Source organism: Chamaea fasciata, unplaced genomic scaffold (assembly GCF_029207755.1).
Source record: "Chamaea fasciata isolate MVZ Bird 193981 ecotype frontalis unplaced genomic scaffold, bChaFas1.0.hap1 SCAF_11, whole genome shotgun sequence".
Classification (NCBI taxonomy): domain Eukaryota; kingdom Metazoa; phylum Chordata; class Aves; order Passeriformes; family Sylviidae; genus Chamaea; species Chamaea fasciata.
In genome coordinates, this window is record NW_027094096.1 from 10,043,128 (window position 1) to 10,067,586 (window position 24,459).

General features: G+C 43.1%; 1 protein-coding gene across 5 annotated transcripts in view; it reads right to left on the reverse strand.

The window, feature by feature from the left end:
• Nucleotides 1-19,211, reverse strand: part of DOCK10 (dedicator of cytokinesis 10) — a 140,659-nt gene extending 121,448 nt beyond the window's left edge. For 4 of the 5 annotated variants that reach the window (XM_066193183.1, XM_066193182.1, XM_066193185.1 and 1 more), the window contains exon 1: nt 285-449. In XM_066193183.1, coding sequence (XP_066049280.1) covers nt 285-449 — 165 coding nt within the window. Of the gene's footprint in view, nt 1-284; nt 450-18,732 lie in introns of those variants that run through there. The other variant, XM_066193184.1, reaches the window with a different exon arrangement.
• Between the last annotated feature and the right edge of the window lie 5,248 nt (nt 19,212-24,459).

A 24,459-nucleotide genomic window follows, 5' to 3' on the forward strand; every position in this document is an offset into this window, starting at 1 on the left:
TCTGAGATAAAACATAACCACGCCACCGGCTCCTGTGCTGCCTATCTCACAAACAAAACCCACCAACAATTAAATAACAGAACATTTACTTTACACAGAACTTATGTGCAGCTTACAGCTTCACCTATAAAGGAACATTATAGATAGAGCAAATCTACCAGCAAACTACCCGAACTGACAAACTGCCTGTCAATGCTCTCTACAAATGTATAGTCAAAGGAAAAAAAAAAATCACGTAACATCTGTAATTCTGTCACCTCTCTCTTGATGAAAGTATACCATACCATTATGATGAGAGTCCTGGGTCTGCTCATTTCATCATCACTATCCAGCGGCAGAATTTCATGTGACAACTCCTCTCGTCGTCGGCGCCTGCAGATATGTGGACAGTTCCTCTGTACCACAGAACGAAAGGCTTGGAGCAGAACAATGCTGGCAGCACAACCCATATCTGCATCCTGAAGCCTACAAAATAACTTCTATGTTTATGCTATGTTTGAAAAACAGTGGCTCCTTGTCCCTGAAAACAGCCTACAGTGCAGCTGCAGCCAGCTCGCTCTCCAATCGCTTCCTTGAGCTCTGATCATCTGATCACAACCAAATAGCTTGAATGCAGACAGAGGAAAGATTTGATCCACTGAAACAGAAACACACGCAATATTACGATGCTTTGCTCTCCCTCCCTCCCTCCCTACTCCTGAATTCGCATGAGAAAATGTGCTCCCTCTCTTGTACAATTATCCGCCTCCTCCGATTCCAGTTTCACGGAACTGAAAGTATTAAAATTCCCAGTTCAAAAGAGCCAGCTGTTCATTAAACACACACAGAGGCATCCACAGCAACTGGCTGGATCAGTTTAAATACCTTTTTAAAAAAGTCATACATAGCAAAAAACCCAATATCTGGAAAGTTATTAACTCTCATTATCAGCACTGCTGGGTTTAAAACACTTTGCCTAAGGGTTTTTTACCACACACACACACACACAAAAAAAAAGCTCACAGAGGGATTTGGGCTACAATGCTTGCAGTTTTCTGAAGCACAGCAAGTTCAGTGGAGTTGTAAACGTAACAAGTGGCAAAAAGGCAGAAATCTGTGTGCTTCATCCAGCTCATGCTAAAATAACTGTGGCTCAAGGCAAAGCAGTAGCTCTGAAATGCCTCTCAGCAGTGGGGCTGTTTCGTGTCCCTACACACAACCTTCTGCCTCCACAGAGAAACATCTTTACACCTACACAGGAGCAGGGTCTCACCCTGAACCACACAGAGCTGACCTTCCCAGCAGGGTGAGAGGGGAGGGTTTCTGTGTGTTATCAGTGGGCCAGGAGAAGCTGCTGCTGGCAGCCAGCACTAACAACTTGCCTCCCCGGCTCCTGCCTGGCAAGTCATTCAAAAAGCAGGCAGGGATGCTCGGCAATCACATGGCTGACCTGGAAACACAGCAAGCACTAATGGGAGAGTGTGTAAGATAATAGCACAGGAGAGGAAGTTAGCACTAAAAATACCTACAGAAAATGGATTTCTCCTACACATTAGGAAAACTAAGAATTTCCAATAGGGTTTCCAGAGCAGCTGCTTTTAAGCTAATATGTATAACTTTATTATATGTGCACCCAAAACCATATTTACCTTGCATCAAAAGGTTTTCGTTTCTAATGAAGGCCATGAAAGTTTTGTCATCAATTCCCGTGGGGGTATAATCAACTTTATAATGTCTGTTAATGATATATTTGTAAATAATATCCTCCTCACAATCTCAGCCAGGAACTGCACTGAAAACTTTCCATGGAAGTACTTTTTCTGGGCTTAAGTAGAGTTTAATTGCTCAGCAATCTGGCAAAAGACACCATAATTCAAATTAAAGCAGTTCCAGAAAAGGTAAATCCTTTAGACCTGTCCTTTAGTAGCAACAAACTCATCACCATTATATCTTGCCCTTATTTCTTTAGAGCAAACAGCTTTTAGTGCATGTGGAAAACAGTCAGCAGCACTGGCAGGCATTGGACAGCCTGAGCCCAGCCCTGCCAATGCACCCACCCTGCTCTTCCCCCTTGGATCCTCGTGGCATCCCCTCCACGGGCTGGTGAGATGCCCCTGCCTCCCCAGCAGCAAACCCTGCAGAGGGGACCTCCTATCCTGCTTGTTCGTCTGACTTTCCTAATGGGATTACACGGGCACAGTGGCACAGCTGAGTAATTCCTGCATCAATTCAGCAATCCTGCTGCTGCTGTTGTTTATGTTTTCATCAGCCCCCTGCCTACTCCAGAGCTGCAACTGACACCTTGGCCCCACAAACGATGCACTTGGCAGCTGGGAGACCTCCATTCCTGCTCATATTCCAGCAGCAGCAATAAGGGCCTGAGTAACATCTGTTGCTGGCTGTTATGGCAACTGCTCTGCTACCTTGGGGGCTGCTAACACATCTCCTGCCTGTCTGTTCAGCATCCTCCTTCACTCACCAGTGCTCAGCTGGGAGAGTTGGCAGCCTTTTTTTTGAAATTTGGTTTCCATAGCGCAGCCCAACCCTGTTGCACATGTGCATGCACGTGTGTATAGAACAGCACCCTAGGGCTCCACCCAAAGCTTCACTTTGTTCTCAGTGCAGAATCCCATTCATTCCAGGGGTCTTTGGATCACACTATTCTTGCCAGTAGCCTTAGTTACTTCATTACAATTATTAGTGGATTAAGCTATTATTAGATACAAGTAGAAATGACACAGTCTTGGCATTGCAGCTCTTTGGAGAGAAAAATGACACTTAGTCTGAAAGCAAGTAAACTAACAAGCCAAGGCCAGCTAAAAGTAGCCTCCAGCTCTTGATCAAAATTCAAGAACTGAAAAACAGCTAATGCACAGGGGAAAAGAAACCACTGAGGAGCTAAAAAAAATCCCTTCTGTTTTAAGGAAATCTCACGGAGGCATGATCTATCATTGGAAAGGAAACCTCCCAGCCCACTAAAAATGCCTGGACACACACAAAGTATCAACAGCTTTGTTTTACAAAGGTAGGGATCTCATTAGCATATATTATGTTTATATACCAGTTATCAACAGTGTTAGTTACTCTTACAGTGAAGCATTCAGCACTATTTTGTGTTAATTAGCACTTTAATCCAGAAACAAAATTCAGTGAAACCCCCTGGGAAGCAAAATACTTCTTTGTGCAAGCAACTCCTTAATTCCCCACTACGGAGACTTTGGCAGCAATCCTGGGCTAAGGAATATGCACACTGGAAGCCTTCCACTGCCCACTCTCACTCCAGTCTTATCCACCACTCGTTTTAGCTATGCTATGTAGACATGTAACACCAACATGATGGTTTATGGGGACAGGCTGGGAAGGAAACCACTAAAGGCAACTCAATGAAGGAAAAAAAAAAAAAATTGGATAGGCAAGACAATTGTTTTAACCCAGAGGACTTCAGTGACCCAGTCCTCAGCAACTCAGCAACTCAGGGGCTGGGTCTGTGTAGCAGCAGAGCTGTGCAGGAACAGAAGTGAGTCACACTTGCCATGTCTTATAAAGTCCATGATAAGAAAGCAGAGTTCAAAGGCATCTGTATCCTCGAGCTTACAGCCATTCCAGCCTCATCTTCCACATGAAAGAGATGCCAGCTCTGCAAAAGGGCAGCCAGGGCCTGAAGAGACAAACTCTCTCTCACACTAAATCTGTAGCAGACAGTAAACTCCTTCTCCTCCCAGCACTGGGTTATTTCTCTTCCACAATATTCCTGTATTTCTCTTTCTGCATGCTGCAAGACTTTCTAGAGATGCTACCAAACATTTTGTTATGCATCTATTTCATACCTCATTAGCACACCACATTAAAAGCCGTTTTCCTTCCCACAGCTTACTTTATTCCATTAATTTTCCTTTCTCTTTGTGGCATTTGAATTCCTGTGATCACAATAACAGGATACAACTTGGTATTTTGGTTCTTCAGCTGAGGGCTTTAAAGAGGAAGGCAGAAAGGCAGGTGTTGGAGAAGATCCTTTAGTGTGAGGATTAATTGTCAAATTCAACACTGATCCTCCTTCCACCTCCACAGGAGGCTGCATTCTTCTCAAGCAAGGAGGATGGCTTCAGGTTAGAACCCTCATTTGCCATGAGACCTCTTCTGGCAGCATGACATGCACCATTTGGCTTGGTTGTGTTTTTTTTTGTTTTTTTTTTTTTTTTTTAATCTGGAAAACACACCTGCCTCTCCATGGTATTTTTGTAGGACATATACTGAGAAGCTCCACAGAAGCTCTTGTAATGTGACAATCCGAAAGCAGCAGCGGCAGGTGAGCACAGGAGCCATCAAAAGGAATAGGAACACTCCTGGAACTGCTTACAGCAGTGTGTTTAGTCTGGCCCACAGAAGCCACAAGCCATTAGCAGGAACTAAAGACAGCATAGCAGTACAAACAACAAGAACTTGCTATTACAAATGATAAGGCTCATGCCACCATTGCAAATTACCAATTCCATACAAATTACCATTCCACATACATCACATCCTGCTACAGATGATGAGCAGCCCCCCAGCAGCACATGAATAACGTAAGTGGCCAGTGGCTGTCACTCACAGCTCCCCACACAGACCCACAGTTTATAGTAAAACTTCTCTTTAGTTAGTCCATACAAGTAGCAGGTAAACATTTGAAGCAAGATATGGCAACAAAATTACAGTCTCTGCCTTGATGCAAATGAGGATCACTCACATTTTGGAAAGCTAATATCTCATTTCTCAACACTTAAATATTTATCACCCACCCTTTCAAAACAAAAAGAGCTGATACACGTTTTCTTAGCAAAGCTCTTTGTCTCTGGTATTTGTTTTCATAAAGGCTTGGAGGGACTTGCAAAGAAAGCAGAAGGGAAAAAACACACCCAAGTTTGGAAGACTCTTATGCTCTGTTAGTTCAAAACAAACACTAACCAGTCCCCAAGGAATCAGCATCGAGACCCAGATCAGACAGGTGCAGTACTCCAAGAGATGGTGTTCATGGCAGGCAGCTTAATGAGACAAACCCTCATTAATTTTCCTTGCATATTTTATGCATGAGGAGAAGTTATAAGTGCATATACCTGAGTATAAGCTCAGGTCCTTCTATGCACTTTGTTCTTATGACCACGGCCTTAAAGCAGCGTGGAGGATACCGTGTTAGAGTGGCAGCTCTCACTGCCACAGAGGCAGCATTTCCAACACACCTCCTGCTCTCTGTCTGCTCTCAGTGGAGGTCTGGGGGACTACAAGAATCCACCTTCAAGGAGCTGCCCTCTCTTCTCTTTCCAGAAGTTATGTCCCAAACCTTTCACATCCAGCCTAGAGGCTGACAGGATGTTGTGCAGGGCTAGGCCGACCCACTGCTGCCGTACTTTTTAAGGGAGGAGAAGAAAATATTGCTTTAAAGGATGCCACATTTACTTCAACCAAAGCTTATGCAGTCAGAGGTGCTACAAGCCATAAATAGCATCTGTCTTCCACTCAGAACATACCCTCTTACACTCATTTCAAAACATTCAAGCACTGTATCTCCAAGTGTTGCTGCAAAATTGGTTAAATATCAGAAACACTGAGGTCTCACTGAGCAGAGGGGGTGACTTAAAGTCAGAATACACAGGCTTTGTAATTCTTTAGTTTCCACCAGCTTCTCCCTAGTGACCCAGGAAAGCAGGCATTTACTACAGTAACTGGCCAGCACAACCCCTGAACGATTTGCAGCTTTTTCATCTTGAACTTATTTCCTTCCCACAAAGTCATCCCTGACCAACACGAACATACACACATTTCACACGTACTCATAACATGCAAGTTACAGTGAGTAAAAAACCCACGAATGAGAGCACATGGTTATGACGGTGTGTGAGGTGCTTGAATCCCTCAGCCAGCCCTTTTCTGCCCACCGCCCCTCCGAGCAGCAGGGATGCTCCCGGCGCCGCGGTCAGGGGCAGCCGGCAGCGAGCGCCGCAAGGCTGCGATGTCACCGCGCCGCCGAGCGCGCAGCGCTGCACAGCGCGGCCGTCTGGCACCCTCTAGGGAGTAGAACATGAAAGGCCAATTCACAGCCGCTGCCTCCCGACTTCACCTGCTGCAAGAGGAAACAATCGCCACAGGCACGGGAGGAAAGAAAAAAATCCACACAAGCACGGACATAGGCTTCTCATGACTGCCTGTGCTAGTGCTGCCTTGCTCTTCTCAATATTCCTTTGTTCTTTCATGCTGATGTCTCTTGCAAAGTGTTAAACACACGTTGTGTGGAAGACCCTCAATTACTATCACACTGTACATGGCCAAAATACAGGTTTCCCCCACTAGATCTTACAGCAGATGGCATCAACAAATCGCAACCACCTGACAAATAAGAAAACAAAGCGATAAAAGACTGGTGTAAGGATTTCCAACAGGCTGATGACAGAAGCTGGTCTAGAATCCCGAATCTCTGAGCTTCTAACCTCTAAAGAGGTTTCTCAGAATAGTCTCTTTACACAAAAAGTGAAATAAATCTGTAATCTGCATGCAAGTGGTTTCCACGTTCTTATTTTCAACTCAGGTGAAGGGCCCTGCTGATTTTCAAGAAATTCCTTACTTTGACAGGTAGTTTTCCACAATTACAGCCTTTGTGAGATCAATGGGATTATTCTTAGATCAAGTAAAATAGAGAACTGCAACCCATAGGCAGTGATGAAAACCTCCTTATTTCAAAGCACTTGAGTGGTTTCTGGATCTAGCACAGAATATTCCAAAAAGCAGCTAAGAGCATTGTTGTGGCTTCCTTAACATGTAACAGGAAAAGAAATCTTTGACTCCGAACCAGAAAAAATAACTACTTAACCTACAAAGCAAATGTTTGTTTGTTTTTAAAAAGAACTTTTATTATCCCATAAAACTGTTGGGGAATGAGTTGGAGCTACCAAAACTCATCTTTTCTTTGGCACAGAGTTAAATAAAAACACAATGCATTAAGATAAACTCTGTGAAGAGTTTTCACCAGAAGTTATGACCCTGGCTGAGCTCACACTTCTAAAGCAAAGATTTTACAGATAAGTCACAACAGGAAAAAAAAGCAGCCTCCACCTCACTGGTTTCCAAAAAGAACTGGTAGCAAATTATTATCCTCTTTCAGAAAGATACACATAAACTTCCACACAGCCCCTCAAACTGCGTTATCAACAGCTGATCCTGTTTCTAGGTGACTTCCATTTCACTAGCCCAGTGGGAGAGGGTCTGAAAACCAAAACTGGCATAGAGGAAAAAGACCAAAATAGACCACAGTGCCTGTTTTCACTCTAACATGTTGGGTTTGTGACATTGCTTACAGCTGAAACAGAGCGCTACTCGTCTGTTACCTGTCACAGTACAAGATCTCCATGACATGCGTAACTTCCAAAGCTTTTTGTCTGGATGTTTCACAAATAAATTTTAAAGAACAAAACACACCCAGCTACATGGGAAGATGCTTTTCCCACAGAAGAGCAAATGCATTCTCCATTCGCTACCCTGGCACCAGCCCTGACACTTATGGAAACACTGGAAAGCAAACCAAGCAAGTGGGGAGAGCAGGCAGGAACATCCCCCAGCCAGCCCTCCCAGTGCAGAGATGTCAGCGGCCACTAACGAGATTTTAAGAGCAAGATGTGGGTTTGGATGAGGTGTCATTTGTACAGCAATGTTCTCTATGCCGAGTGGCCTGAACAGCACCGTGGTTTAGTAAACTACCACTTCTTCTCTAAAATATGATCAAAGGCCTGAAAAAACCACTGCAAAACCTCTCACCCACATCCACAAACCTGGGACAAGAGCCACAGAAACCTTTATTGCTGACATCTCATCTTCAGGATGTGCAACCCATTCTCTATTTCTGTAACAGCCATAGCTTGCCATAATCCAAAACTAGTATTTCTGTTCCAATACAGGCTAGAAATACAGAGCAAACACAAACAGAGACAAAGAGAGTCTGGAGCTACTTTCAAAAAGACCACTCAAATCTGGACTAAAGCAGAATTTTAGACTGATATTCTGGTAGAAAATGCATTTCTTATTCTAATTTGCCTCCACTCCAAGCCAATGACATCTTTGTATTTACAACACAGCAAACAACAATAACAAAATCCAGAACGGCTCCATAACCAGAGCACTGTCAGCCTCTAACTCTTTGAAAAGATACCTCTTTTTCAGGTCACAAGAGAGCCTGCAAAGGAAGGTATTTCTTGGCACACTCCAATCTACTCATACACTCCTTTTGTTTTCAAACAATTCACTTGAGTAGGAAAAAAAGCACGTCTTAACATTTGAGGTGGGAACTTAAATAACATAAATTAATTCTTTTATTTAATGTTTTTCGTACTCTTTAACAAAGAAAAACTAATGGTTTACAACCAAGAAACAGTGGAATCAGGTATTAAATGAACAGGTCAGGCTTCATACACAAATGCCACAGATTACACAGGACAGGTCTAAATTCAGATCATACCAGGTAAGCTAGAGAAGCAGGACTGTATCGACTGGAAATGTAGACATGGTAAAAACATTTTGAGAAATGGAGTGTGGAACTCAGTGGCAGCTTGGATGGCATCTTCCCCTCAGTCACAGCCTTCCAATAAACTTTTAACCATGAAGGGTGGTCAAACACAGGAACAGGGCATCCTTGGAGAGTGGACAAGGTCCTGAGTAACCTTATCTCTCTGGAACTGCTTTGAACACGGAGCTGGACTTGACAACTTCCAGAAGTTCTTTCCACACTGTTATTCCATGAACGTGTAAGAACATGGCTTATTCAGCCTAACAGAGCAGAGCCCGAATTTGTGCCCTCTTTGGGACAGCCCCAAACACAGTCAAAGCAGAAGCTTTAACCAAAGGTTAGAGGTGATGAACTGGCCATTTAGGCCACACAATTTCTCTTCTCACAAGGCTGTTTCTAACCTAACCCAGATGAACAAAAATGAACAAAAGAGGCTCCCAATCAGGCTTCTTTCAACTCTCAATCGGTTGTACAATCCCTGCTTATTATTTCAAGGCAATTTCACTTTGAGACATATGCAAAGAGTTCAGCCAGAAGCAAGGAACCAAAAGGAACAATCTCATTCAATTTCCGAGCATAAGCTTCTACAGCTGCAAAAGGGAAAATTAGGCACAAAATGTGGACAAAGTAAAAAAAAAGAAATGCAAAGTAAAATCTGTACATATGGGGCTAGCAAAAACTGTGTTGTCTCAGGTGCTGCTCTCCCATCACCCCACTCCCCCAAATACAGCAGCTGCAGATGTAACCTTGTATCTGTCAGAAAAGATCCCACAAGAAGAATATCGATTGTTTCCACTAGCAGTATAAGGCTTCAGATACTTTTTTTTTTTTAATCAGTGCCAAGAATCCAAAATAAAAAAGCTAAGAGCTAGGACTCTGAAAGTTTTTAAGGCTATAAATATTACAGAGCCGTCTTGATATTTTTGTTTGTTTACATATTACTCAAAAAACCCTACCCAAATCTGACAGGTCCAGGGGCAGCCAGCCAAGCACCTTTTCCCTGTTTGATCATGTCAAGTATCACCTAACCAGGACACTTCTTGGGCTAAAGCACACAGGGCAAATTATTAATTTCTACAGAGAAATCCACCTACAGAGAATCCCACTGGCACAAACATCAGCCTTCACAAGACAAGGAAAGGGATCTGTGTGTATATAGCGCCAGATACTATATAAGAGAATTTGCCCTCTTGATTACAATGTGGGGCTGATTAGCCCTAAAACCTTTCCTTTCTTAGCACATCTAGAAGCTCAGGGAGGCTCACATTCCTCCTGCTTTACCCCAGCCAGGAAGCCCAAGCTGCACAATGGAACAGCGAGACCACCCAGACAACAGCATGGAAAAGAGACAAGGTCCCTCAGACCCACACTGCTCACTGGGATGTTGTCGCCCTCTCAGAAAGGAGCAACTCGAACACATCTCCTCACACCACACCCAAGGAAGTGCCTGAAACCCACAGTTTTGCCCTTATCACTATGGAAAAGAAAAAGCACCCCAAAGGGCAAAAACAAAACACACCAACGCAATCAAAAAGCACCCTGCCCCTTTTAGAAATAATATTGCAGGGCTTTTGTCACAGCACAACAATGTGCTCACTATATCAAACCAAGTAACAGCTATTGTAGCAGCTAATGAGTGACACTGTCCCCTGGACAGCTTTTCTGTACAACATGTGGTTTTCATTTTCTGTCTCTTGTCAGGATTTCTCTCCCTTTCTTTTATTTGACCTCCAGAAGATAATAAAATCATACAAAATCTAAAACTAACGAATCTTAGGTTTCTGGTATCCATTAACATTCACATCCACAAGGCTGTTGATTTAAGAAAATACAAAATAAGCAAAACCGGGCCAATTGTAAGTTGTTTGGCCTGTATTTGTTAAGTTCTAACACAGTCTTTATAAACATATGTCTTCTGGTTGGTATTTCAGGAAGAAATCCTTAGAAGAATAATATTTTGATTAGTAACATGTGTGTTTTGAAAGAATAATACTGAACTCCAAGGGAGATTAAAATTTGAGTAGAAACTATGAGCTAAATACACATATGTGCAAAGAGCTTTCATTCTCACTGACTGAAATGTCTGGTTACAAGTAATTTGTTTTTATTATTAAAGTCCTAATAGCCTATGCTATTGACTTTTTGTAAAATTAACTGATATTTATGAAAATATCCTGTTCTTACAGAACCACTTTAGAACATAACTTAAAAAAAATTACCTAGTATATAACAGAAGTGATGTCATTCTCTAGATTATTATGACACATCTCAAATGAACTTCCAAAGGATCCTAGTAATTTTAGCTAGTACCCAAATGTTGACCTGATCTCTTTTTAGTCTTTCAGGACTTCTCAGTCAAACAGGAAATAGAGACCAGCTGGAGAGTGTTTTTCATGAAATTACAATTATTTACACTCACAAAGGTATTGATTTACTTCAGGGCATCAAGCAGTTCCCTCTGTGCAACATGCAATTAGGTTTTTAAATAGATGACCAACTTCCTAGACCACCCCCTCATCCTTCTGCTGACAGCTGGGCATTCAACAGGGTTACATTCTTAAGTAGTTCCAACAGAAAAAGTGCAAATGCATAAGTAAATTATTTAAATCTTACAGAGTACACATGGGAACTTTACCCCAAAAGACTGTTTAAAGTTGTTTTTTAAGGAAGCCAACAGTCTGGTTGTCTATGCTACCAAAGCTTTCATTAGAACATGTGATATCCAAGTGAAAATATGATGGAACACGCAGATTCCCTTTAAACACACTCCTTTTTCACACCAAGGAAAATTATTCTCAGCTTTCTCTTACAATTCAAATGGAAATTGAAATGCAGAGATAGCAATTGTTCATTTCTGCTGAAATTCACTCCAATATATTATCAGTGCTCTAATTAAAGTTAACAATCATTTATCACTTTCTGTGTAATGTTACAATTATGTCATGGTAACACAGAGTTGCAGCCAACAGAAGAGCTCTCACCTCGATGTCATTTATGCTTTTGTCAAGCAGCTGAGCAAATTAGGAACAGTTACAGCTAAATACCAAACACACACTGTCAGGCATAAGGGCAGACTTGGTTACGATTACTCACTTTCAGTATCAGTGCATCACTCTTGATGTAGTAACTCTAAATTCAACACGACTGCTCTTCACAAAAGATCAGGCCGGCAATTTACTGAGGACACTGCTGGGGCACAGTGTCACTGGCATGCACAAACACCGGGAACGGAAGCTCCTGCATTTCCAGGGAGACACCTCGAGGTGTCCTCCACCCAGCACAAACGTGTCTACACATCTCAGCTCTCTGGGAAGCAGCACCCTCTGGCTTTCAAATCACATCTATCAGCATCTGATTTGAAAAAACCCACAAGTGTAAAAGCCAAAAGACTGGTGCACCCTGATAGGAGGTACTACCCTAACCAAAACATCCTGCTGAACCAGTGCTCACATGACTGCCAGCCAAGAGGAACAGGCAGGGGGAAAGGTTAAGAGACGTTCACCTCCATCACACAAGTTTGGGTTGGAAGGGACCTTGACACCCCTGTGGACAGCACTTGCTTGGGGTCTCAAGAGATAAGGACACAATTCCTCTCAAGAAAGTAATGGAGAAGATGGATCTATCATCCTATTCCAAATATAAATTTATCTGGGGATCTGGGAAGCACATCAAATGGCACTACAATTATTACTTGACTTTGGAGTGCTGAGGAACTTGGCATCTGCCTATGACACAAGACTTCTGGAAGCTTTAATCTGATCGAGAAGAGCAAACCACACCAGTGTGAACCCTTACTTTAAAGGCAAATCTAATCCCACTTTCAAACTTGACTATGCAGAGAGAAATCTGAAGATACTACATTGCAGTCAGAAGAACTACAGCATAATTCTGTATTTTCAAACCAGAACCTGTTCAATCTGCTTAAAGGAACAACTACATTTAAATTTGGCTGTCACTGACATTGTCTATCCCACCGTAACAACAAATGTTGAAGCCCCAGATGGGTTAATATTTATGAGAAAGTCAACAGAACATCAAAGAGAACAGGAAACAGCACTTCCTGCCAAACTGTCTAAAAGCAGTCATACCGTTAGCAGTGCACTTTGCTGGCTTTTATTCCTGTTATCTTACAGACAGACACGAAAAAGCTAAAAAATCTGCTAAGCTGAGCCCAGGATAACAGCAACTAGAATGTATTATTCCTTAGTCATGGCTCAATTTTCGTTTCTTTTTGCACCCTTATGACAGAAAAAAGTATTTGTTAAATTGACCTTGTTAGCTAACGATAGCAGGATGCGTTTGGCATACTGGCTCTGGGGCATGTCTGGAGCTCTGACACTGACAAAAAAAAGTCAGACAACTCTCTCACATTATCTTTTTTACCTCATAGATGTTAACAACAACCAGCTGCATTGCAAACCATGCAAGGTGGGTTCAGGACGTGCTGCTGGGGTGATGACAGACCCAGTCACACACTGAGCAGCAACTCCTCATTGTGCATCACAGAGCTTTCACACCTCAGTTTTCAAGCTTTAATTACAATTCATTTGCTGACTCCCATTCTTGATCACACAAAATCTTCCCCCAAAATATTTTTTAAAATTTATTTTATTTTTATTATTTCTTATCTGAATCCCTGACAGATCCTTTAGGATTAGGAATAGAGATCTTCTGAAATACACACTGAGAAACAGTGGTAGAAACAGAAATCCAGGAGCCTTGGGACACAAAGATCAAGCAGAGCAGCCCTTATGCCTTATTCTAGCACATCTCAGTAGCCATCACAATGGAATTTAAATGCAAAGTTCTTTTCTTAAAACCCCACAAACCAGGCATGCCACATTTTTCCAAGGAAACTGATTGTAGGTCTATTCACTTGAGTCCATTTTAAAATATGTATAAATCCATTGATATATTCACGTCACGACACGGACTTGCCTTCTGCACTACACTAAACAGGGAACCACTGCTTCCCTTAAAGAAACAGACACTGGAAAAGTTCTTCTTTCAAGAAGAGTCACTCAGTATTATTTGAACTATATTTTATCTGGTGAACAGTCATTCAAACAGCAACTATCAATACAAACCCAGGTGTTCAATGCAAAACCTCCCAGCAAAGCCAGAAGAGAGGCCTATTACCAAAGCCAAAGGCTTTCCATTGCCAGTTTGGGGGAGAGAGGGGCAGCTGGGCAGAGCAAACCAGGGCAGCTGCTCAGCCAGGGGAGGAGCACAGAGATCATCCAGTCCCAGAACTGGCAAGGAGCATTCCTGGAAGAAGTGGGTTTTAATGTGGCATGGATGGCAGGCAAAGATAGGGCGCCTGACACAACTGACACACTGTTCCCTGCACAGAGAGGCATTAACAGAGGCTCCAAGACAAGTGGGAGAGGGACACAAAGAACAACAAGGATCCACGACTGGAAAGGGTGAGGGCGGCAAAGTAGGGAGTGGGCAGATGTGAGAATGAAGAAACTAGAGAAAGATAATATTTAACTGCCACATACAAGCCATGGCTAGTGGTTTTGAAGGGTTCACATTGTAAGAAAAATTCAAGGAAATAAAAGGAGATAAACTTCATATTAAGGCATGTTAGACATTGTGTCCCACTGTACTACTGCTCATCCTTATAGCAACACAAGGAACTTGTAACATTCACCTGAAACCTCTCTGCAAACAGTTTTCTCCTCACCCTTCCTGAGGAAAGAATACCTAGACGGCAAAAAGCATTTCATTGCCAACATCCCCAGCCTGCTGGAACTACCATCACTATATAACAACACCCCAAAACTACCATTCCATCTTCTTCCATTTCCAAACCAATCAGAGTTAAACTGCTTGGAATTGGTGTGTTACATGAGCTCCATTTCTTTTAGAAAGTATACAGGAACTTGGAAACAACTGGGTATGCATTTGAAATACAAGAAGGACCAGGAGGTTTCTGAAAGATACCTTTCGAAAAGTAATCATCTACCTTGACTACGTTTTTTTTTGTTTATATTAGGGATTTCCTAGCATTACTGTTAAATCACAGGTTATTATTTCACCAGGGAAGCCAAATTTCTGTTAATGGATCTCCTGAATTTCTGTTTTGTAGGTTCTCTTACAAAACATCCAAACCAGTTTTCATTGGTTCAGGGGAAGCTATGAGGATAAATTCATGCAGCACTAAAGACACCAGTATAATTCAACCCTACTTAATGTTGTACGACTTCATTTCCATCAGTGTTCGTGATTTTAGCTGTTTAATGGAAGGGTGTCAGCAGAACAGAGGCACTGTGCAATCACACAGCTCAAAGAAAAAAACAACTGTTACTCATGCAAAAGGCAACTGTTGCCTAAAGTGAGACGCAGCTTTGGAACAGGCAGATGCTTTTTAGTAACTTGCTTTCAGAGGAGAGCTGTGCATATTTAACGTCTGCATCGCTTCTGTAATTGCTCTCTATCCACTGCTGGAAGTCCACCTGCTCCCCATGAATTGAAGGGGAAAACGTGTGCCTATACACTGACAATAGAAACATGATGGCTCAGCACATATTTTACTATGCATTGCAAATATGTGAATACAAAAGGTATTCACACACCACATGCTATTCTAGAATAAATATCAAAGTCTGCTCATTACTGGTTTTAATACTTACTCATCACTCCCTTTCTCTCTGCACACAGAATCAGAGGTGTGACCCAGCACTTGTTTTCCCAAGGTCTCTCCCTGTCAACGCACCGCTGCTCAGCAGAACAAACTTTCATGTATTTTGTTCCATATAGCTTAAAGTTCAAAGCCACAAAACAGTTCTATCCCAAGGATGGCCAAATTCAGGCCCCTGAACCACTTTTGAGACCACTTGAGGCTAAGTAACAAAAAAAAAAAAAAAGAAGAAAAAAAGAGAAGCCAGGAACAAGGCTGTACACTTGTATCTTCAAAGAGAGACTGAGATTGCTGCAAATACCACAAGTTATTTATGGCGTGTGAAATGCAAGAGGCATTCCTAACAAAAGACATCAAGCCTGGCCTGTGCCATGGTACTCACACAGCAATGGAGAAAGCTCTTTCACAGGACAGGCTCCAAAGATGACTTATTATCTAAACAAGCACAGTCCAATCAATAGCCCCCAGGCTGACTTCAGCCCACCACTTTCACTCCGACTCAACAAGCTCTGAATCCTTTCTCCTGCACCTACTCATAGCATGGAAAGGAGCACTGTGTTTGTTCCAAAGGGGAGAGAAGGGGGATGTGGAGGACTGGCATCCTGCCCTCCCTCAAACTGAACATACATTTTGGACAGTGCCTGGGTATAGGCAGCTTTTCCTTCCTCTATTCTGTTGACTTTTTGGCTCAGGCTCCCCCCAGGGCTGCCAGAGCTTGCACAGGACTAGAAGGGAAAGAAGGCAGGGAGTAGAGAACGGGCAAGAAGAAAGCTGCAACAAGCACCTCACAGCAGAAGGAAGAGATGGAAAAAGTAGTTTAAGGCATCGTTACACACCACTGTGGCCAGAGGATACTACAGCAGCCTCCCCCCTCCCTCTCCACATGTCCCTCTGCCATGCACATCTTCTGTCCCAGAGCCTGGCAAAACCTCAGATCACAGGAGAATCTTCTCACACTTTAAAAATACATTTTCTTCAAACCATGTCAACCTCTACCCCTAAACCACGAGAAAATCCTAATGCAGAACAAAGATCATTGAGGGATTTGCATCAAAAGACAGTCACATTAACCCTCAGTGAAAATGTTCCAGGCAGCTTTTGGATAAAAGATGCTTCTAGGCCTTGACTGCAGAGCCATTGTGCTCCCCATGTGGTTTTAATTTAGCCCTAGAAAAGGACAAGACAATTAAGAGTCCAGAATTTCATTTCTGCCTATAAATTAGAAGTGCACTCCTTAAAATTATCAACTTAAACATGGTTACCAAAGCAGGTACATCTAGCATAGGCAAGCAATACATTTAGACAACGACAGTTTAAAAACTATAATCTAAAGATAATAGATTTTCTTTTTGCAATTCTAAACATTCGTAGTCACTCCACTGTCAGAGAGAATATTTCTCTATTACTCTTGTTGATAAACAGTAACACATTAAAAAAGGAAACCTTTTTCCCCCCTCTATCATATCCAATTCAATTGCATTCATTAAATTTCATTATCTCTACATCATTTAATTTAGGTCAACATGTCACAGTAACCTAGGATCATGTTTGCTTTAAGTCAGCCAGCATTATTCTCCTACCTGAACAGCCCATTTCAGACTCAGTGACAGATTTGCCCTCCACTTCCTCCACACTCCATGAAGGAAAAGCAGGGAATTACACTGCAATTAAAAAAATCACTGCAATGCTGACAGCATACTAAGCTTCTGTACAATGAATATTATACAAATATTGCACAACAGCAATAAGGGGAAGAAAGTCTAGCAGTAAGTTAATTGTTATTTATTAATGACTGCAGTCATTATTAAATTAATACACAATTTAAAATGTAATACAGTGTATCTTTCAAATTTTGAGGTTTCCTTTTTTTTTTTTTCTTTGAGCCTTCAGAGATAAAACCTTGTTTCAGAGGCAGCAGAAGACTCTTGTTGCAGGGAGGTATCCCTGTCCATTTCTCCATAATTTCCTGGGATCCCAATGACAGTAGCTGCAGTTCACACTGCTGTCTGCACAGTATGAACCCACACACATCACAAACATATCCAGATTTCCACATCGGATGTATTTTTATACAAGTTTAAGAACATCCATATTCTGTCATCTCAAATCATTACACTGTGTTCCAAAACATGCAGTATTTGGGTTCCAGCTGAAAAGTAACTTTACAGAACCCAAGGAAAGAGGCTGGATGTTGACTCCCAGAGTAAAGCTGGGAAGGAGAGGATGGGCAGCACCACCTACCCCCGTGCTCCAAGGGAACTCTCTTCCTGTGTTAAATTTAGGAACAAAAATGCAACATTGACCTCTTCCTGTCTGTATCATGAAGAAAAAAGTAGTACCAGAAATGACAAGTAATCTACAAAAAATGCATTTAAGCAATGCTTTTAGATTGTGATTATGCATCACTGACATGAAGAAGAAACAATAATAAACTACTTCCTTGAGCACCCAAACTGAAAAATAGAGAAGGAGTAAGGAGTTTTGGGAAATTAAATTGGGAAATTAAAAAAAAAAAAAAATAAAAAGGAAGAAAAAAGGAAGAAAAGTAGAAAAAGCTTCCCAGCTCTGGAAGGTTTCACCGACACACATCACCATTTAACACTAATGCAGCTCAGTGCCCTCCTATTACACGGCTATTTGGAGCCTGTGCTCTGCCCAGAAAGGGACAACGTGAGCAGAAGTCATTAACACTAAGCAAGCACACAAAGGACAGGCAGCCTTCAGTCTTCTTACATTTTACAAGAGAGGGAAAAATTTGCCCATGTCAGAAATGAGAGGAGTAGGGAGCACTATGAAGCCAGACAAATTATTCATCCACGTGGGGCAGGACAACCTGTGAGGGGGATAAACTTGGAGACAATCATTCTACAGCTTTTACTATGGATTTATTGCATGAACTTGGGCAGTCAGCTCCTGGTGTTCTGTTTTTCTTATAAAAAAACCCCCCAAAAACCAGAGATAAAGTCAGCTTTTGCTAAAATAATAATATACAGTTTTTATAAAACAGACAGCAAGTACAATTTAGATCCAGAAAATTATTGTTGAGTTCTGTGAAATGCAGGGAATCCTAAACTGGAAACATTATACACAACAAACAAGTTTTTGTGTAATAATCATATCGGTGTCACTACTCCATAGGCTTTTGACCTTATGCTCGAAAAGTTACAAACATGTTTTGTCTTCTGGAAGTGACACATGCACTGCTGAACTGCCTGTTATAAACCACAACAATATTAAACTGTCTCTGTGTATCCATCCATCCTCTTCCAAAGCCAACACAAGGCTTAATTTTCCAGCTTCTCTTTGCTATTGATGTTCATTCTCTCCCTCTCAAGACCACTTATTTAACCTTGCAGGCAAAAGAAAAAAAGTTAATGCAACTTCTATAAACTGAGAGCATTCTGAGTTACTTAAGCAGACTCACCTTCCATTAATGTAAAAGAAAGTGTTAGTCAGGTGACAAACGCAAGACAACAGTAAAAACCCTGCATTTAAATCCAAGTGCCTGGGTCTCCCCACCTCCTAAATGACTGCCCAGGGGTGCACATCAATGGCTTATCTGCACAAGTTATTCACCAACCTGACGAAGCTTTCTTGCAGCTCTCTTCGTTTCTTTCCTGCGTTTTATTATCTTCTTCAGCCTCTCCTTACCCACAAAGTCTTTTCTTTTTTCCCCCATTTTCTCCAATGCTTTTCTTTCTAAACCATTTTCTTCCCTCCTCTGTCCCCACCCTCTCTGAGGCTCTGTTCTCTTATCTCCTTTTCCTCATTTCTGCATCAATTTCACCCCTGGTGCCAGATGAAGTTCCTAGAATTGCTCAGAAGTAGACTTTGCCCCTTTTGTCTGCCTGCAGAGGAGGGAGCCTTGCAGCTGGAGAATGTGCAAGTAGTGCATTCTTGCCTGTACCCTTTGCTTGATTTGCCCTTCCATCTGGGCTCCAGCAGCCAGCTGAAAGCAGTCAGATCCTTACCCAGGCCAAACCGAGTGTTCTTGGGATACTCCAGCTAAAAAAAAATCTATAGAATTATTCGTTAGACACTTCAAAACAACAAAAAATTACTAATAAAGGAGACTACACAAATAATGTGAGTCTTGTGCTTGAGCAAGGGATGTCACACAGGCTAAAAAGGAAAGGTAAGTTTTTGAGTGTAGATTCATGAACAAGGTTCACAGGGAAATTACAAATACAAACAAGTTATTTAATATTTCAACATTGCACAAGGTTGTTAACGTTCTAAATACGCCTGTCAAGTTGTCTGCCCTGAGCAAACCCTAACTCATCTCAAATGCCAAGGCCTGCCATAACAGAACTACCAGCTCCAGACCTGCAGGTGATACTACCTCATGCTGGTGTCATGAACAAACTCTCTTAACCACTAAAAAAGGGCGAGGCCCTCTCTGTATGCACATGCTCTGAAGATTACTGCACCAGTTTGGGTTTTTTTTCACAGGGAAATAGACAAAAAATCTAGCGGCTGGTGTGTGAAGGCAGTGCATGTACAGTGCTATGTACAAGCACACAGAGTCTGTTTTGGGTACAACACCATGATAGACTCACTGCCTTAATAAATGTGTAACGTGGGTTCACCCTGGACTAACAGGAGACATCAGAACATCCTCAGCAGAAAGGAGTCTTTCACAGTCCAGTTTCTGTCTTTGAAGTAGCTCAGGTAACACTGTACCTTCTCAACAGATGAGTTTTTCGGTGTTATTTTATTCACAACATGGAATCACATATGAGAACGGGCCATACAAAGTAGGCACAGTCAAAGCTATGGTATCATTATTCACCAAGCCAGTGGGTGCTCCCTGTGAGGCTGGAAACCACACAAATCACTCTTCTTGAGGGACTACAACACACCACTGGAGACACAAACCAGTTCATTACCCACCCAAAAGTAGAAACATACAACCACAATATAAACAGAGATGTTATTATTTGTAAAGTACATACCACATGAAATAGACACGGGAAACTAAGAGGATCTGTTCTTTCAGGGAGGAATTATGGTGGCCCCAGGTAAGCTAAAAAGGAGAGGAACTCATATTTGTGCAGAAGAAAGAGCCAAGTAATCCAGCCTTCCACGTGAGAGAGACAGCCAGTACTCAGGGATCGGACACCACGACTCTCTGTGCTTGGCTGCAGTGGGATGGAAAGAAACCCCTGCCAAAGAAAAGACACGTGGAGCAACAGCCCAAATCCAGACTGCTATTAACTTGTTTAATGATGGAAGAGAGATGAGGAGCAAGACCTGCCACAGCTCTTTTATAAAAGCAATGTCACAACACTTTCTGTAGATGAGGACTGCAGCCAGCAGTACCTAGCCAAATTAATTGAGATCTGGAAATAATAGTATAACATGAAGTTTAGTATTAGCTAAGCAGTTAGCAAGCTGGTTTCTTGAAACACTGACTGGCCCATCCCCATTTTAAAAACTTCCGGTAAAATACTGTTGCTGTGACAGACACAAATGAAGCAACAGACATATTAATGTCCCTTTCTTGTGCACAGCTATTCAGCTCTCCTGGGAAGTGGCAGCGAATGTTCATGAAGCAACTTTCGAACAAGTGCTTTCTATTAGAAGAGACAAAGAATTTCACATGAAAGTTTCAAAATACAATAAATTATTTACCTTCTAGATGATGCTGATCTATTTCACCAGACAGTCTGGTGAATTGCCATTACTACTTGAAAGCCTAAGGAGGCAATGGAAACAACCTGAAGTACAGCCATACACCATTAATATCTGATAGCACCACTCCTCCCACCTGCTGAAGAGTTGGGTAATTAACGTACAGTGTGTTACATCTGCCAAAACACTGCAGTTACTACCCCCTACCAGCAATATACACACATATATTCCACCTTCAATCTCTATTTCCACTTTTTATCTTGCAGGGCACTGCAGAAGTTCCTCTCCGATACAACACCAAATGACAAACATCCTTACTTCTGCCAACTCATTTCTCCTGATTATTATGGCACCTTTTTTCTTTTTTTTTTTTTTTTAATAAACAGATTTGTGTGCTGAACACTAGCAACTATTAAATGAGCAAAAGTAAAGGTGAAGGACACCAAAGAAGAAGCAATCTCTATGAAGACAGTAAAGAGTTATAAGACACAACACTTCGCTTTTCTCTAAGATGGTTTAGACATTTGATCCCTATGCTCCTACTGAACTGAAGGGTTGCACATAGAGCAGGTGCAGTCCAAACGTTACCAGCAGAAGTCCAGCTGCAACTCAATACAGGACATAGACAAAAGCAGCACCAGAAGGCTTAATTAGACATAATTCTTTACATGTTACACATTTATGCTTTCCCTCCTTTGTAGCTGCCAGTTTCGTGCAGACTCGACAGCAGCTGAGCCAACTTCCAGGGCACTCCAATACAAGCCAGATTTAGTATAACTGGAATATAAGGGGCTGATACATCCAGAGCAAGATGTGACGAGAACCAACAGACCTCACTGAATAGACCGAATTTTTCTCTTCTGTGAGAATATTCATTTCTGGTACAAAACGTCAGTTGAAATTCAGCCATAAATTTCAGGTTCTTTTATACAATGCAATGGCTGTGCCATCCCAGAATCCCTGAGTGCAAGGCACAGAGGCTGGAGGGAACCCTAGCACACCTCAGCAGACCTGCCACCCTGGCTCTCTGTTACAGATCCAGAGGCAGCAATCACTGCCCAGGACAGAACACCACAGCTCCACCTGGCAGCCCCAAAACTGCAACCCTGGAACATCTGCCAAGAGATCTGGCTGTTAGCCAAGATACAATGGTTAATTCTACTCAGTCTAGCTGATCTGGGTAGAAAAGATTTAACCCTGAAGGGAGCAGCTTTATACTCCTTCATGAGACCTCAGCATAAGGCATTTTCTAAAACTTTGCCTTTCAGAGGCAACATTACTGGCAACCCAAAAAAAAGTATGGTAAAAAGATGGTAACTTCATTAAGTTCCCCAGAGTCATACATATTCAACACAGCAAGCAACTCAGACTTCAGAACCATTGTGCCTGCTGGTGAATAAAACACATCTGGAAGTCCCTAAGTGATCCCACTGAGCGGTATAACTGAAACCAGAATTTGGTCTGGCATCTTCAAATTTAACTTCAGTATCTTCCAAAGATCATCCTTTCAGATCTGACTGTATTTGCCCCAGATATTGCATCAAAAGCCCTGATGAAATCCAGTGCCAGTGTATTTCATCAGTCAACAGGAAGTCTCACAGAAGACTCACAGAAGTGGCAGATGATTTTTGTCACCCTACAATTGGAGTGTCGATGTTTTAAAGAGAGATTGAATAAAATAAAATGTGAATACATGAAAAGTAATTATATTAAGATAGCAGTATAAGATTTGTTAGCAACACATTAATAACACCACTCTCCTCTAAGGAAACAGACCATCAATTTCAGATCTGCTTCATCAATTTCATTCTGTTTTGTTTCTGCATTCTTGCAGCAAAGACACAGCAGAGTAAAATATATTGCTAACAGAACTTCATTTATGATACTCCAGGATGCAATGAGACAATACAATAGTTTAGCTGGTACCTGAACTGAAACATACACTCTTAGTGGATCTCTTGGGGTCAGATCCCAAACCAACCATGAAAGTTCCTTGAGGGTTTCCACCAAAACTCCATCAGTGTAGTGCATCTTGTTTGATAATGAGCCAAATTCTGATCTCTCTGTCCAGCAAGCAGGACCACATAAATCTGCTAGTAGTGAAGCTGTAGGGATGCTTTGAGATTTGACAAGGGCTGATAGCACGTACAACATTCGTGGAAAGTCAGGAGAGACATGTAACTTCTTCTAAGCTTTCAAAAGTCAGAAGTTTGGGATTGCATTATGAAGACCTTCAAAGCTGATTGTAAAAGCACTTCAAATATAGTGACGTTAAGAAAACAACTCACATTTGGTGTACAGGTAACTAGGAACTGTGAACTGGCTGCTGTCTCTAAGCACAGCTATCCATTTGTACTGGGCAAGGCCCCTCAGAAGATGGAAAATGCCGACTAACTTTATGGGAACACAGCTGCAGAATTGCTTTCTGTTTTATGCAGGCAGAATGTATTACAGCTAGGCACTGCTGTGGGGTAAACTTTGATGAGTGATGACCTTTCATTACAACTTTCCCTTACTTCATGAGCTGTGTTGCCTTTAAAACTAGAAAAGAAAAATATTTATCTGAATTTAATGATTCACAGAAATGATATGCTTAATCATCTAAAGAGTCACATAAGTCTCATAACACATAGCTTTAAGTCCAAAGGAATGTTAATATCAAAATGGCTAATAAAAGACTCATAAATGCCTAGAGAAAAGGCTAGTGGATATTTCATTGTGAACCCTAACAATTCGCCATCTATGTTTATCAGCTAAGGACTTAGGTACAACTGTGTAACGGAGGAGAAAACTCCACTGATGGAGAGACACGGGGCCTGGAGCCTCATGCAGTGCATTTTAAAAGAGAACGCAAGTAGGAAGAACACGGTCTGTGTTTCCGTGGCATTTCGGGCTTCTTGCGCGGGGTTTCCAGTGGAAATCACCGGGAGCGCACACGCCTCTCGGTAGCGATGGTGACACCCGGGCTGTGCAGGACCGATACTCACCTGACCGTCCCACACCGGGGAGCCCGCGCCTGTTCCGGCCCCGAGCCCCGCGCCTGTCCCGCACCGCCCGGGCGCTCCCCGGCTCTCACCTAACCCGCCACCGGGGAGCTCAGCCAAAGGGAAAGAAAACCGGCGAAAGCGAAGGGGGGATGCCGGCCCGCCGCCGGGGGCTGTCAGCGAGGGCTGTCAGAAAGGGCTGTCAGCCGTCGGCCGTAGCACGGGGAGGCGCGGAGCGACAGCCGAGCGGGCCAGCGCTGCCCGCGGGCTGCTCCGCTCGGGGCCGGGCGGCCCGGGGCTCCCAGCGCTGCGCCCCCGGCCCGGCGCCGCCGCCGCGCCCTCCCCGGGACCCGAGCGCGCTTCGCACCTGGGCCGGTGCCCGCTGCCCGCCGCCCGCCGCCCGCCGCCCGCCGCCCGCCGCCCGCCGCCCGCCGCCCCGCCGGGCGCTGCCCCGCCGCACTCACCCGCGGCTGCAGCCGCCCGCCGGCGGCCGCGGCGGCCGCGCTGTGCCGCAGCTCCGCCGCCTGCCCCGGCCGCAGCAGGCTCCGCGTGAAGCGCCGCGTCCGCTCGCCGGCCATGGGCGCCGGCAGCCCCGCGCTCCGGCCGCCGCTCCCCGCCCGGGCCGCGGCGCCGTCAGGAAGCGGAACTGGGGGTTTCCCTCCCGCTCCCCCCGCGCGGGGGAGGTGTGC